Source organism: Rattus norvegicus, chromosome 6 (assembly GCF_036323735.1).
Source record: "Rattus norvegicus strain BN/NHsdMcwi chromosome 6, GRCr8, whole genome shotgun sequence".
In the NCBI taxonomy this organism is placed as follows: Eukaryota; Metazoa; Chordata; class Mammalia; order Rodentia; family Muridae; genus Rattus; species Rattus norvegicus.
In genome coordinates this window covers 102,728,815-102,742,750 of record NC_086024.1, presented here as the reverse complement: position 1 = coordinate 102,742,750, position 13,936 = coordinate 102,728,815, and the positions used below count along the sequence as shown (strand labels likewise).

At 35.7% G+C, this 13,936-nt stretch overlaps 2 protein-coding genes across 24 annotated transcripts in view; one reads left to right on the top strand and one right to left on the bottom strand.

The window, feature by feature from the left end:
- Positions 1 to 13,936, bottom strand: part of Gphn (gephyrin) — a 529,275-nt gene that overhangs the window by 473,929 nt on the left and 41,410 nt on the right. The gene's annotated exons all lie outside the window — the stretch shown is intronic.
- On the top strand, positions 12,030 to 12,795 carry Eif5-ps7 (eukaryotic translation initiation factor 5, pseudogene 7). Its single transcript, XM_063262676.1, has one exon. It carries the CDS (start codon positions 12,155 to 12,157, stop codon positions 12,716 to 12,718), a length of 564 nt encoding a protein of 187 aa, XP_063118746.1. The 5' UTR covers positions 12,030 to 12,154; the 3' UTR covers positions 12,719 to 12,795.

The following is a 13,936-nucleotide window of genomic DNA, read 5'->3' as shown; positions in this document are numbered from 1 at the left end:
ATTTTGGTCATCCTTCTTCTTGAGCTTCCTGTGGTCTGTGGATTGCATCTTGGGGAATTCGAGCTTCTTGGCTAATATCCACTTATCAATGAGTGCATACCATGTATGTTTTTCCGAGATTAGGTTACCTCACTCAGGATGATATTTTCTAGTTCCATCCATTTGCCTATGAATTTTATAACTCATTATTTTTGATTGCTGAGTAGTACTCCATTGTGTAGATGTACCACATATTTTGAATCCATTCCTCAATTGAAGGGCATCTGGGTTCTTTCCAGCTTCTGGCTATTATAAATGAGTCCTTATATTTTCTGACTATACTTTTTACTTCCCACCCTTGCTTAGTATTAGTACTAAAAATTAGCATATCAGAGTAAACTGAATAATACTTTTCTTACAAATAAAACATTAATGCTGTAGCACTTAACTAAAGTAAATTTACTTTTGACCAAGAGTGGTTTTGAAGCAATTGGTAGAAAGATTAGAAACTAAAACAAAACCTCTCTAATTTTCTACTGAAGAGACAAAATTAGGTTCCTAATTTCTTAGTCAAATATTTCAAAAGATCAAAACATTATATAATTAGATATCAAAGTATTAGAGGAAACAACATGGCATTATGTCTAAAGTAAAGCAACCTTTATATTATCTTACCCAGAAGATTATATAATTTTAATTTTGTGTTTGGAAAGGCATTTCCTCATTTATAATCATTTCTCATTAAAACAAAAAAAAACATTTGGAGAATTAGAAGAAAATTATTCTCTAAAATATTTTAAAACATTTTAACTCTTTTTTTTTTCTTTTTCTTTTTTTTTGGAGCTGGGGACCGAACCCAGGGCCTTGTGCTTGCTAGGCAAGTACTCTACCAATGAGCTAGATCCCCAACCCACATTTTAACTCTTTATGGTACTTATTCCTTAATTCATTCCTTGGCCATTTATTCATTTCCTATAGCTTCTGAATTGCTATAAAAATTAATTCTTATCCACTTTAGAAGTTCCAAAACTTTAAATATATTTTAAACTATAAACTTATATCTTATACTTCCACTTTTCATACATATTATGTATAAACTATTTCAAAATATCTTCTCTACTCGTTTATCACTCAGTTTTGCTGATGAGAAAACTGAGACTAAAAGACAAACATTTTTCCAAATGCATTTGAATTCTGAAGTTAAACACAGGTAAAGCACATGAGTTCTAATGCCCCTCACTATATATACTCAGCAATCACAAATTAGATGTATTACATCATTATAATAATAAGATCCTCAAAGGTGTTATAAAAACCAAATTGCTAACAATTCATAATTTAGACAAAAATTTGTTTTTTAATCCATAACTTTTTCCTATGTAGAGGAATTTTAATCAAGCAACATGGCTGCTCTGGCAAAGGATCACATCCAAAGATATGATCCTGCTAGAATACAGACATGTTCCTAGTATTCACCTTTAATCCCTAGCAGGGAAGGTAAGATTAGTTTGTAGAAGTAAGCAGCCATGTTTAAAGGTGACAACTAACTGAGGGGCAGACAAAGTAATGAATCAGAGAAATATTTAACAGAATAAGTCACAAATAGGATATGCCCAACTCACATGAGAACAGCAGAGCAGTGAGAGAGAAAAGAAGATGGTGGGTGGTATGAATGTATGGAAGTTTTATCAGGATAGCTTTACAGAAATAGGTTACAGAGAGAACAAGGTAGATACAGGTGAAAGAAGAATAAGCCAGAAAATGAGAAGGAACAAGTAGATTAAAACACACTACCCAAGTTAGTATGAGGGCAGGAAGAACAATTCAGTCAGAAGCTGAGAGAAGCCAGATTGAATCAGTTAGTTTGAAAGATTAGATTGTATGGAGTCCTAAGCCTATGGATAGTTAGAACAAAGATGCTCTGGGCTCACCCAAAGCTGTATATTCATACAGCTAGGGTACAGTTCTCATCTCATTGCTTCATCCAAGGAAATAAAGGCAACATTTACATTCCTACAATTTAAATTACTTATTGTTCCTATAGGAAATGAATACCTTCTACAAATTCCTGTTTAAATACCAGTTTCTAGAGAGTCATGTGTACAAAAATTAATGTTAACCCTGTCAACAGATAAATTCATTAAGTTCATAGGTTATTAGGTGGTAGAACATGCTTGGAGGATGGGAGTGCTGTAAGTTTTTTTTTTCTTCATTTAAAGCAACTTTTTATTGGTAAAGTGGCCTTTTGTCTCCCCTACTGCCTCCCTTTCCATCTTTAAAATCTTTACTTATTTAGTGATAGCCTTTGAAAGGTGGGTCTTGTCCCTGTTTACTTCCTGTTTTCTCTGCTTCCTGGTTGTCCTAAAATGAGTAGCTTTATTCTACGTGTGCTCCCTGCCATGATCAGCCAACCATGGACTGCAACCTCTATTATCATAAGCCAAATAAAGTTTTCTTCCTTTTAGCTGATTTTTGAGTATCTTGTTTTGTGTTTCTGCCTTGCCCTCACTCAGGGAAGACTAAATACAGTCTAAGATAGGGGTCCCAGCCCGTGTTTCTCTGAATGACAAACAGCAGAGGCTGGGATGGAGGCTGAAGTTCTTAACCTCCTGTGTACCCAGACACCCCTGGGAACTGTGAGGAGTTAGGAACAGGAGTTCACAGACCTGTGATGAGAGGGGAGGAAGGGGCTAGAAAAGGGGCCCTCTATGGGAGGAGACTTGGGCACACAGCACAGTTCTGTATGGCAAAGCCCCCTTCCCCCAGCAGTCCTTGATGAAGGAGATTGTCCTTGCTTGCCCAAACAGTTTTATTCATGGCAGATGAGGATACATATGTCTTACTCAAGGTGAACCAGAGATTAAATACCTTTTGTAGAAAGGGATGAATATTCAGGAAAGAAGCTCATCTGCTAAACACTTGAGGCCTATCTAGATACTTCATTAGCATGGGGAACTCTAGGTTCTATTAACATGACCAGTTGTCCTTGTCCTCTTAGTGAGGAGTCATGGTCACATGCTCCAGGACAGAAACCTAGTCAGAAGCTAGTTTGAACTCCTGCTGTTCTGTTCTCAATTATGAGATTTACCAGGGTTCTGAACTTACTAATACCTTATCAGTATTTTTGTCTAGTGGCATGTGGCAGAGATGAAAAACTGACAAATGTATCTACTTTCATAAATAAGATAACAACAAATATCACAATTTCTGCCACAGAAAAAGTAATATCAGACCATGCCTTGCTGCAGTAATAATTTACCAGTACCTATGGATGCATAGATACAAATTAGAAGGAAAACACTCCTCTTTTTCTAATCTACAATTACTATCTAATGGCTAATTTTGAGTGCCAACACATTTCATAGCAATTGATTTTTTCATCTTCAAATGAATATATTTAAACAATACAGTCACATTTTTCATTCTACTGGTTAAGCAAAAAGGAGTACAAACAATTCTTATGATAGTCTTTGTGTCCTAGTGTACTATAAGAATCAAAAGAATCATATTACATCAAATCTAATCCAGAGAAAGATTAGAAAGTCTGTTTCTTGAAAACTAGTGTCCCCTAAAACAAATGCTTCACATTAGTCCATAGAAGAGAGGAGCTAAAGTTCAAAGTCTAACAGTAGTTAAAACAAACAAGAAATAAAATTATTAATTAACTAAGTTTTGCAAGTTGAACTTCTGGTTAATTGATTTGGCATTTTCATTTTATGTTGAAGAAATAAGACAGAATAAAAAATAACTCAAAGTGTAAGCTTCTGTTCTACGTCCTTAATTCGTCATTGGTCTGTCCCATTTTCAATTTATCTTAATTATATATTAAAATATTTATCTATCTCCACAGAGATGCAACTTTTTACAATATCCTATTCTAGGGCTCTGGACAAGTGTTTCAAAGTCTCCAGTAATGTGTGTGTATATGTGTTCATATTTGTGTGTGGTGCATATGTATGTATGTACGGGGAAGGTTGCATATGGAGGCCAGAGGCAAGTGGCTCTTTGTGAGTTCAAGGCCAGACTCATCTACATAGCTAATTCTTGAGTATCTAAGGCTACATAGTAAGACCCTGCCTTTAAGAAAGCATAGATGATAGATAGATAGATAGATAGATAGATAGATAGATAGATAGATATAGATTATAGATAAAGATAGATGATAGAGATTATAGATAGATATAGATGATAGATAGATATAGATTATAGATAGATATAGATGATAGAGATTATAGATAGATATAGATGATAGTGGATAGAGATGATATAGATAGATAGATAGATAGATAGATAGATAGTATGTGTGTTTAACAACATAAAGAGCATACAAAATTTGCCCAATAGAAAGAAAAAAATAAAATAACAAAACGTCCAACTATGACAAAATAACTTGCACCTAATAGGTCCTCTTATCATATACAATAAATTTGGGGAACTATACAAGATAGCATTTTTTTTTTCCTTAATAGTGACTGGAAGACAGCCTGGGCCTCCAAGTCTATAGGAAAAAAAAAAAAAAAACAACCCACATGCTTGTCTATGTCTTCCTACCTAGAGGCATATTCCATATTACTCCACAGGGAGAAAGAGTCCAAACACAATATAGCAGCCCCAAGGAAGTATAGATTCAGACAGAACTTAGGAAAGTGGATCAGATGAAACTTACAGAACAGATCACCAAAGGAAGACAGACTTATAAAGAAAAGCACTTTAGAATCCGCAAAGGGGCATAAGGTTTTGATGAATTCTAAGCTGCACATATACAAGTTATAGTTTTGTAAGATCTGCATGCCTTTAAATTGATATTTCATAAGTCATAAACTGTTACATGACATAGAAGTCCTAGCCAACCAGAGCAGGAGCAAACATTGAAAATTATATTAAAATGAGGTTCTAGAAAAGCTGCACATGTAAAGATCCAGTCAGTCAAATGTCTTCCTCACCAGCTCTCTACCTCTGTTGTGTGGGGGTGAGAATTTACATGTGTGTTAAGTACACATAGATAGGTGCATATGCACCTGATGATACTGTTTAGAAACTATGGCCCTTGATCTATTTCTACCTTTTGTATTGAAGCAAGGTGTCTTTCTGAACCTGGAGTTCACCATTTTTTGCTAGGCTGGCTGGTCAATTTGCTCCAGGGATTCTTTGTTTCTGCCTCCTGTGGACTAGCACTATGGGTGGCCTCTACCTGCTTTCATGCAGGAGCTAGAGAGCCAAGCCCTTCTGTTTACATACAAGCACTTTAACTGCTAAGTCATGTGTCCAGCTCTTCCCTCTTTCTCTTGAGATTGGGTCTCTCACTAAACCTGGAGTTCACCAATTCAGCTACAATGGCTGGCAACTAGACCTCAGTGATCCTCTTTTCTCTACATCCCCAGCACTGGAATTAAAAGCTGGGTTGGTTTTTTGTTTGGTTTCCATTTTGTTTTATTTTTAAGTGGGAACTAGAGAGCAAACTCTGGTCCTCATGTTTGCATGGTAATCACCACTAGATTATTATAGTTTTAAAGAGAGAAATATAACAAATAGAAACAAGAAAAAACTAACAAATACAGAAAAAATATATATATCTTTAAAATGAAAGTATGTTAAGGTAAATGACTTTCTTCTTTAAGAATGAATACATAAAGAGTTGGGAAAAGCATTACTCCCATCAATATGACAAAAGCATTGTAAAATTCCAATTAATTACTTTTTCAGAATCAAACAGAGAATTAAAGTCAAGCAACAAACATGAAATATAGAATAGCATGCACCTATAGTGAAAAACAAAATTAGAGCTTTTCCTGACCTAGGGATAGATGCATCTGAACTCTATAAAAACTACCGAGAATAAAAATAAACTAGTAAATTTTAACACAGTGCTAAAGGTTATTTAAAAAGTGTGAAATTTTAGGAACTGCACACCCAGGAAGTTGTATATTTTTACCCTCTTTCTTCTAGACCTCTACTAGAAATGCAATGAATATAGGGGCAATTTCAGTGAATTTTTCATTGTTAACTACAAGAGACGAACAGAACCCAGAACTGAACAGCTACCTAGGGCCATCTAGTCTTTCCCCCTTTATCAAACATAAGTCTTACAAACCATGTATAATGGTATAATTCCATTCAAACTAAATGATACAATCTAGTCATACCCATCTAGTGAACATGAACCCCTGAAATCATGATACAAAATGAAACTTTCCCCTTTTTAGACTAATTTAGTATGTCACCATTGTAACAACAGAAAGCTATCACACTACTCCAACACACAAAAGTACATATTTTACTGTGTCTATCCTACACTAGGCTAGAAATAACCTTAGTTCACTGATTTTAATGATGTAGTATAGTCAACACAAGGGTTATTAACAAGATTCCATTTAATTTAGACTATATTAAAAAGTCAAATTCCACATAATAATGTTTTATCCTTTTATGGACCACATATATAATAGTGGTCCTATAAGAATATAATGGAGCCAAAAATCTCTCTATTGCCTACTGCCATCATAGGTGTTGTACTCTCATAATGGCACAACAAATTACCAATATGGCTGTGATAATGATATGAATGACAAGCCTCTGATACTGAGAATCATATAAAAGTATATCATATACAATTATATACAGTACCATAGTATTTAATTTTAGAAGACTTTATCAATTCATAGACTATACATTTAATTCTAGCACTACTCATTCTAGCTATACCTTGAGTTTACCATAAAACAGTTTTTGTTGTGTCTTATACCTGGAACGGCCTTATATTTCTCAAATTTACCTCTTCTGTAAAGCATCAAAAGTGCAGATCAGTGTTGGCCTGCACTCCCTAAGTTTATATGGTATGCTCTTAGAGTGTATCTCTGCCATTAAGTGATGTAAGACTCTGCAGAAAGGATAAATTAAATAATAACCTTAAGCTAAAGGGAAAAAAAACAGAAAGCATCATAAAACGCTTGTCACTGAGTTCTAGAAGTGGATAGGGTTTCATCGACAAACTAGAAATTCAATTCTCCTATTTACAAAATGAAGAAATTAAAGTCAGTAGGAATTTTCCCAAGGTAATATGCTAAGTAATGGCAGAATTGAGGCTGAAACCCACATTTTCAATTAAAACCTACAATAGTCAAATTTATGAGCTTGTTGATTTTTTTTTTAAAGTTTAGAAGCAAAAACAAAGCAAGGACTAAGTTTTATTTTCCAACATTAAATTAAAACTATCTTTGTCCTTTCAACTTAGGTCTCTCCACAACAACAAAATTAATGTTCAAAAGCATTCTTAGACAATAATAAATTCACATCAGATTCCCATACCCTAATAGCAGTAATTCGTTGCCCAACTTTGAACCTTATACGTTCTTTAAACAATATGTACTAGTAGTGGTTTTCACCAAAATCACAATCATCTGAATACAGACATAAACTATTTTCACAAAACAAAAGCGGCTTTTAAACAGTTCTTAAAATTTTAAAAAGTAAAAGGCATATTTCTTAAGCTTAACAAACATATGTCCATTCATATACAAAGCAAGTCAGAAAAGACCCACAAGCAACTGTCAACATAGAAAATCATACCATGCAAACAATGCAGTCAAAATAGTAGGAAAGTATATTCACATATATAAGCATATACACACTCATATAAATTTACATTCACACATACTACCTGCTATGGTTTATATTTATAATGTCTCACAAATCATATAGAATTAGCTGTCTTACAGAATTATCCCAGTGGGTCTAAAATGATATACTCATTCAAGAATATCTGATTACCATATGGAACAAATAGCTAAAGAACTTAATTTACAAAGGACAAACACATCAAATCTCATTAGTTACTGTCTGCTAAATAGTGTCTTTAAATATGAATAGAACACCTAAATTAAGCACCACAATAAGAAATGATGGGATCAAAATGTGCAGATTTATTTTGATATCAAAAATCAAATTTATAGACCCAGTGAGGTCAGGGATGATGTTACACACTTGTCATCCAGACATTCAGAATGCTAAGACAGAAAAATCCCAAATAGAGGACCAGCCTGAGCTACATAGTAATATCTTATCAAAAAAGGATTCTCAGCCCATAGCTATGCCACCTGTCACAGCTAGTTATGCATTCCAATATGAATGGAAAAAAACTAAAGAACTATACAACTCTTAGCCATACAGTAACAGCACAAAATAAATGGACACTCTATTAACAATAAAAGTAACCAAACAAATTTCATTATAAAAAACTGCATTTTTAATGGATATAATAGTTGGTATATTACACACTCCCTTCTTGTGTTAATCACAATTCTTTTCTAAATAAATAAAAATCTGACACACAAACTTATCTCTTTTATCTTCTGCATTTTTATGGATAACTTGCTCAACACAGAAACAAGCTAGATATATTTTAATAATTAATATACCATGGAGGGATGTTACTTACTGGCTTGCTTCCCCTGGCTTGCTCAGCCTGCTCTCTTTTAGAACCCAAGACTACCAGCTCAGGGACGGCACCGCCCACAATGGTCCCTCCCACCTTCGATCACTAATTGAGAAAATGCCTTACAGCTGGGTCTCATGGAGGCATTTCCTCAAGGGATGCTCCTTTCTCTGTGATAACTCCAGCTTTTGTCAAGTTGACACACAAAACTAGCCAATACATCACCTCTGGCTATTAAAATATTTCTGCCTCCTCTTCTGCCTGTATATTTCCCTGAGCAGCAGGGGTCGGGTTTTATAAAGCCATTCCATTTAAAAACCCAGACTCTGATTCTCTGCACATTGTTCATTTGTCGGTCTCTAAATTACTTTCCATCTCTGATGTGAGCCAGGCAAAGCACCCATCTATTTGTATAAAAGTATGTCGATAGGAATCAAGTTTTTCTCTAGGCTAATGACATATTGGTCTCAGGTTGTTGGCCACTTTAGCAGTCACTTGAGTCCCATCTCATAAAATGGGTCTTAAGTTCAAACAAAAAAAGTTCTTGGCTACTCCCATATCAGTTGTACCACGACTGCACTAGTATGCCTTATAGGCAGGTCACTGTTGTAGAAAACAGGGTTTGTTCCTGGGTAATAATGATGATTACTTTTCTCCTGCAGTAGCATGCAGAATACCATTCAGCAAACTGTCTTTCACTAGTACCTTTCATGATGAAACTAGTATGGATGAAATTTCTAGTTAGGCACCAGCTTGACTTCTCTGTGATCAATGAAATAGTTAAGTGTTGTCTTTAACAACAGGATCTTAAGATCAAGCTCTGAAGAGCAGCCAATGGTAAGCTAATGACCTATTTTATAGGTCCTTGGGTACAGAAGACTCTAGGAGAGGCTTTATTATATTATTCCCTTTGGTTGCCTAAAGACAGACAACCTACAACTATCTTTGATCTATTCTTTAATAGCAATCTAAATTCTTACCAATAGAAGAATTAGGGTAGTAACTACACCTTAACTATACTTTAAAAGCTATAACAAATAAAAACATGTTCTCCCAGATCCATTCATTGTTTCCATTTATTGTTTCAAAGAAAATCATGTATGAATTTGTGTACAGAAGTTTCCTGAAAAGGGCAGTCTGACAGATTAGAGCTGAATGTGATGAGCTGGAATGTTGTAGTGCAGACTGAAAGCCAAAATTATCTTTGGCTATCTTTCATCTATGTAATAACTATTTATCACCCATTCTTTATCTGATCTAAATTCCTTCTGATTGTCAGGTACAACCTTTGGAATGTATTCTTAGCAGATCACTAGCTTTGACAACAAAAAGCTAAGAATGTCATCAAATGGCAGAGTTCCCATTTTGCTATAACTGCCTACCTGATGTCCCCAGCAATATATTTAATAAATATACTCACTTATGACCTTCTTTTCTTCTGTGTTTATAAACATTTAGACAACCATGTGAATGTTTGCACAATATACTATATCAATTAGCAAAATTAAAATCTATGTTACTAGGCCATGAACACTCACACTGGCTACAAATAAACAATTCTTATTCTTTTTTGGTATAAGAGATGTATTTTGCAATGTCTTTCCCCTAATTAATCTATCATGTCAACTTATTATAGCACTTGCAGCAATTAAAATTGTATCTTAATACATATTATGTAGAAGTTACACTATTGCTATACCCCTTATTATACTTTAAAATCATTTATCTAGCATTCAAAATACTGTCTAAACCAGTGGCACACGCCTTTAATCCCAGCACTCAGGGGGTTGAGCAGGCAGATGGATATCTGTAAGTTCAAGGCCAGCCTGCTCTACAAAGCAAATTTCAGGACAGCCAGGGCTGTTACACAGAGAAACCCTGTCTTGACACACCAACATCAACCAAACAAAAACTTATCTAATGTCTTAAAACTAAAATAGTATTCCTTAATGAGGTCTACAACTTGTGTAAGTTTCTCCAGAGATTATATATTTATATCAACAATATCCCTAAAGAAACAAATGGACCCTATAGGCAAATTGTCTAAGCAACAGTGTAAATGTCCTAATACCGTTATCTGTGGATATGTTAGTTTACATGTGGAGTTCAAAATACACCATCTTAATATATACTACTTTGATATAAGGATTATTTTGAGCTTAAGGAAAACTAAAAAAGAAATGGAGATGACAAGCATATATAATCTCTCCACCGTCTAGAGGAAGAGCATGATAATCCTTGAATATTTCTAATTAGTAGAAACACCCTTAAGCTCTTAAAGTGATACAAAGCAGACAATACCAAAACAATCTATGCAACAAGTTGGGATACTTAATCTTCATTGGTAGCTTGATTGAATTTAGAATTATCATGAAGACAGGGGTGAGCGTGTGTGTGTGTGTGTGTGTGTGTGTGTGTGTGTGAGAGAGAGAGAGAGAGAGAGAGAGAGAGAGAGAGAGAGAGAGAGAGAGAGTTGAGTACCATTATTCAATTATTTTTTTCTCCTTCTCAACTGTAGATGCAATGGCAACCACCTCAGAATCCTGACAGCATGACTTCCCTACCATGATGTACTCCTGTAGCCTTCAACTTTACATCAGAAATAAACCTTTTTTCTTCAGGCTGCTTTTGTCAGGTATTTTGACATAGCAATGAGACAGAAAACTAATATACAAATCTTACTACCTAGCCCTTATTTTCTATGGACTTCCATTATAGATTCCGTCCCAAAATTTGCCTCACATCCTAAAATAAATAACTCAATTGTATGAAATACTAACAAACACATTGTAAGAGAATGAAATTAAGTCATCATGCTCTTTCCCAAAGTTTATTCAAACATTGTTTATCTGTAATTCCTGGCTATATAATAGGAAAATAAAACACAGGCAAAATACAATTATATACTGAACTTGTATTCAATGAAAGACTATATTGACCCAAGTCCTATATGTTGTATTGCTGTTTCTACAGAACCTACCTAGTCTTAGTCTTATTATTCTATCCAATCTCTGCCCTGGATTACACATTAACTGTGGCTGTTTAGTTTTCATATTTAAAAATCCAAAGATATTTTGAAAAATTAAAAATAGCCCAAATGAAAGTTTTAGACAAGTACTGAAATATCTTAAGGTATATTAAACTATATCAACTCATAATCAAGTTACAATGAAATGAAAGAATATTTTCTGATATTAAGACATAGAACTCAGTCAGAGAGAGAATAATCCAGAGTTTGCCAGGTTTGGTGCTCCTGGTGTGGATGTCCCTTGGACAGTCCCTCCTGATGCTCAGGGGCAGCACCTGCCCAGCCACCCCTCCACCTGCTGCTGGCTCCACAGCTCCAGCCAAACCAGGTTTCCAAAACCTCTTCTTCCCAGTCCCTGGCAAGCCCTGATGGGTTTATGTCTTTATTTGAGGAAAACGAGCTGTTGCATAGCCACTGGTGCCTCTGTATTGGGGAAACAGCGCACAAGCAAGAAGCTTACAGCCTGAGTGGTGATAATTTTTCATATCAAAGACCAAGAACTCTTGCAGTCATTTATGTCATCCCTTCTTCTCTAGACAGAAGATACCAAAAAGTTTCAATTAAAGATCTGCTCATCTTATTGATAAAGTCATTAATAAACCAAAATATCTGTCAACATCACCGCAGTGTATCACACCAGTTCTATCACTACAAGATGCCCGACTTGATTGCTAAGGTTGAGGGCAAAGAAGATAGAATCAAGAGTTATAGTCAATATGGTTGACATTGAAAAGGCCCTAAATCAGCTTCCAACCTATCTCACCAAATATTTTGGTTGTAAGCTGGGAACACAGATCCAATTTGATGTTAAGAATGACTATTACATTATCAATGGATCTCAGAAACAAAGAAGCTGCAAGACATGTTGGACAGATTCATTAAAAAAAAAAAAAATGTTCTTCTGTCCTGAGTGTAAGAATCCTGAAACAGACCTGCATGTCAATCCAAAAAAGCAAACAATAGGTAATTCTTGTAAAGCCTGTGGGTACTGGGGCAGGCTTGACAAACATCATAAACCCTATACAATCATTCTCAAAAACCCTCCTGAGAATAATGACATTGATATAGAAAAGAAAAAAATGGAAAAGAAAAATAGAAAAGGCAAGGACAAGGAAAATGGCTCTGTATCAACCAGCAAGACACCACCACCTACACCACCAAATGAAATTAGTACTCCACATGCTGTGGAAGAAGAGGAAGATGATGATTGGGGGAGGATACAACTGAGAAAGCTCAAAGACACAGAATGGATGAAATCAGTGATCAGGCGGAAGGTCTGATATCTATCGATGATCTGGAAAAAGCTGTAGAAGAGCGTGTTAACATCCTGTTTGATTCTGTAAAGCAGAGAGAGAGAGAGAGAGAGAGAGAGAGAGAGAGAGAGAGAGAGAGAGAGAGAGAGAGAGAGAGAGAGAGGGCATTATTGATTCATCTGATAAATAAATTATGTAGAAGAATGCAATTCAATCCATTCTTATCTCTTGTACAAAGCTCAAGTGGAGAAAGGACCTCCACATAAAACCAGATACACTCAAACTAATAGAAGAAAAAGTGGGGAAGAGCCTCAAACACCTGGGCATCCTAAACAGAACTCCAATGGCTTATGCTCTAAGATCAACAATCCACAAATGGTACTTCATAAAACCAGATACATTCAATCTAAGAATCACAAGAAATGTAACCATGAGTTATTTAAAATTTAGCATATTTAAAATTCTATGATTGGGGTTGGGGATTTAGCTCAGCGGTAGAGCGCTTGCCTAGCGAGTGCAAGGCCCTGGGTTCAGTCCCCAGCTCCGGAAAAAAAAGAAGAAAAAAAAAAAACTTTAAAATTCTATGATTTACAGAAGTTGTACAGATGTGCATTGGCATTACTTCCTTATAGAAAACACAGTGAGTTTAGTAAGAAAAGAAGAAATGAAGCAAAATGCTGACCTGTGGTTAAAAGGAAGTATTACACAATACAGTGATGGGAGGGGATATGGAAGCAAAGTTTAGAACAGTGACTCAAGGAATGGCCATTCAGAGTCTGCCCCACAGGTGGCCCATATATATACAGCCACCAAAACTAGATAAGATTGATGAAGCTAAAAAAATGCATGCAGAAAGGGACCGGATATAGATGTCTCCTGAGAGAAAATCCAGAGCATGTCCAATACAGAGGTCAATACTAGCAGCAAACCACCGAACTGAGAATAGGACCCCATTGGGGGGAATTAGAGGAAGTATTGAAAGAGCTGAAGGAGCTTGCAACCCCATAAAAACAGCAATGCCAACCAACCAGAGCTTCCAGGGACTAAACCACTACCAAAAGATTATACTTTGACTGACCCAGGGCTCCAACTGCATATGTAGCAGAGGGGAATATGGGGGAGGGCAATAAGGGGGATATATATAGGGGGAATACCCGTTTGGGGGGGAGGGGGAGGGGAGGGGAGCTTATGGACAGGAAACCAGGAAGGGGAATAACCTTTGTAATGTAAGTAAAGAAATATATA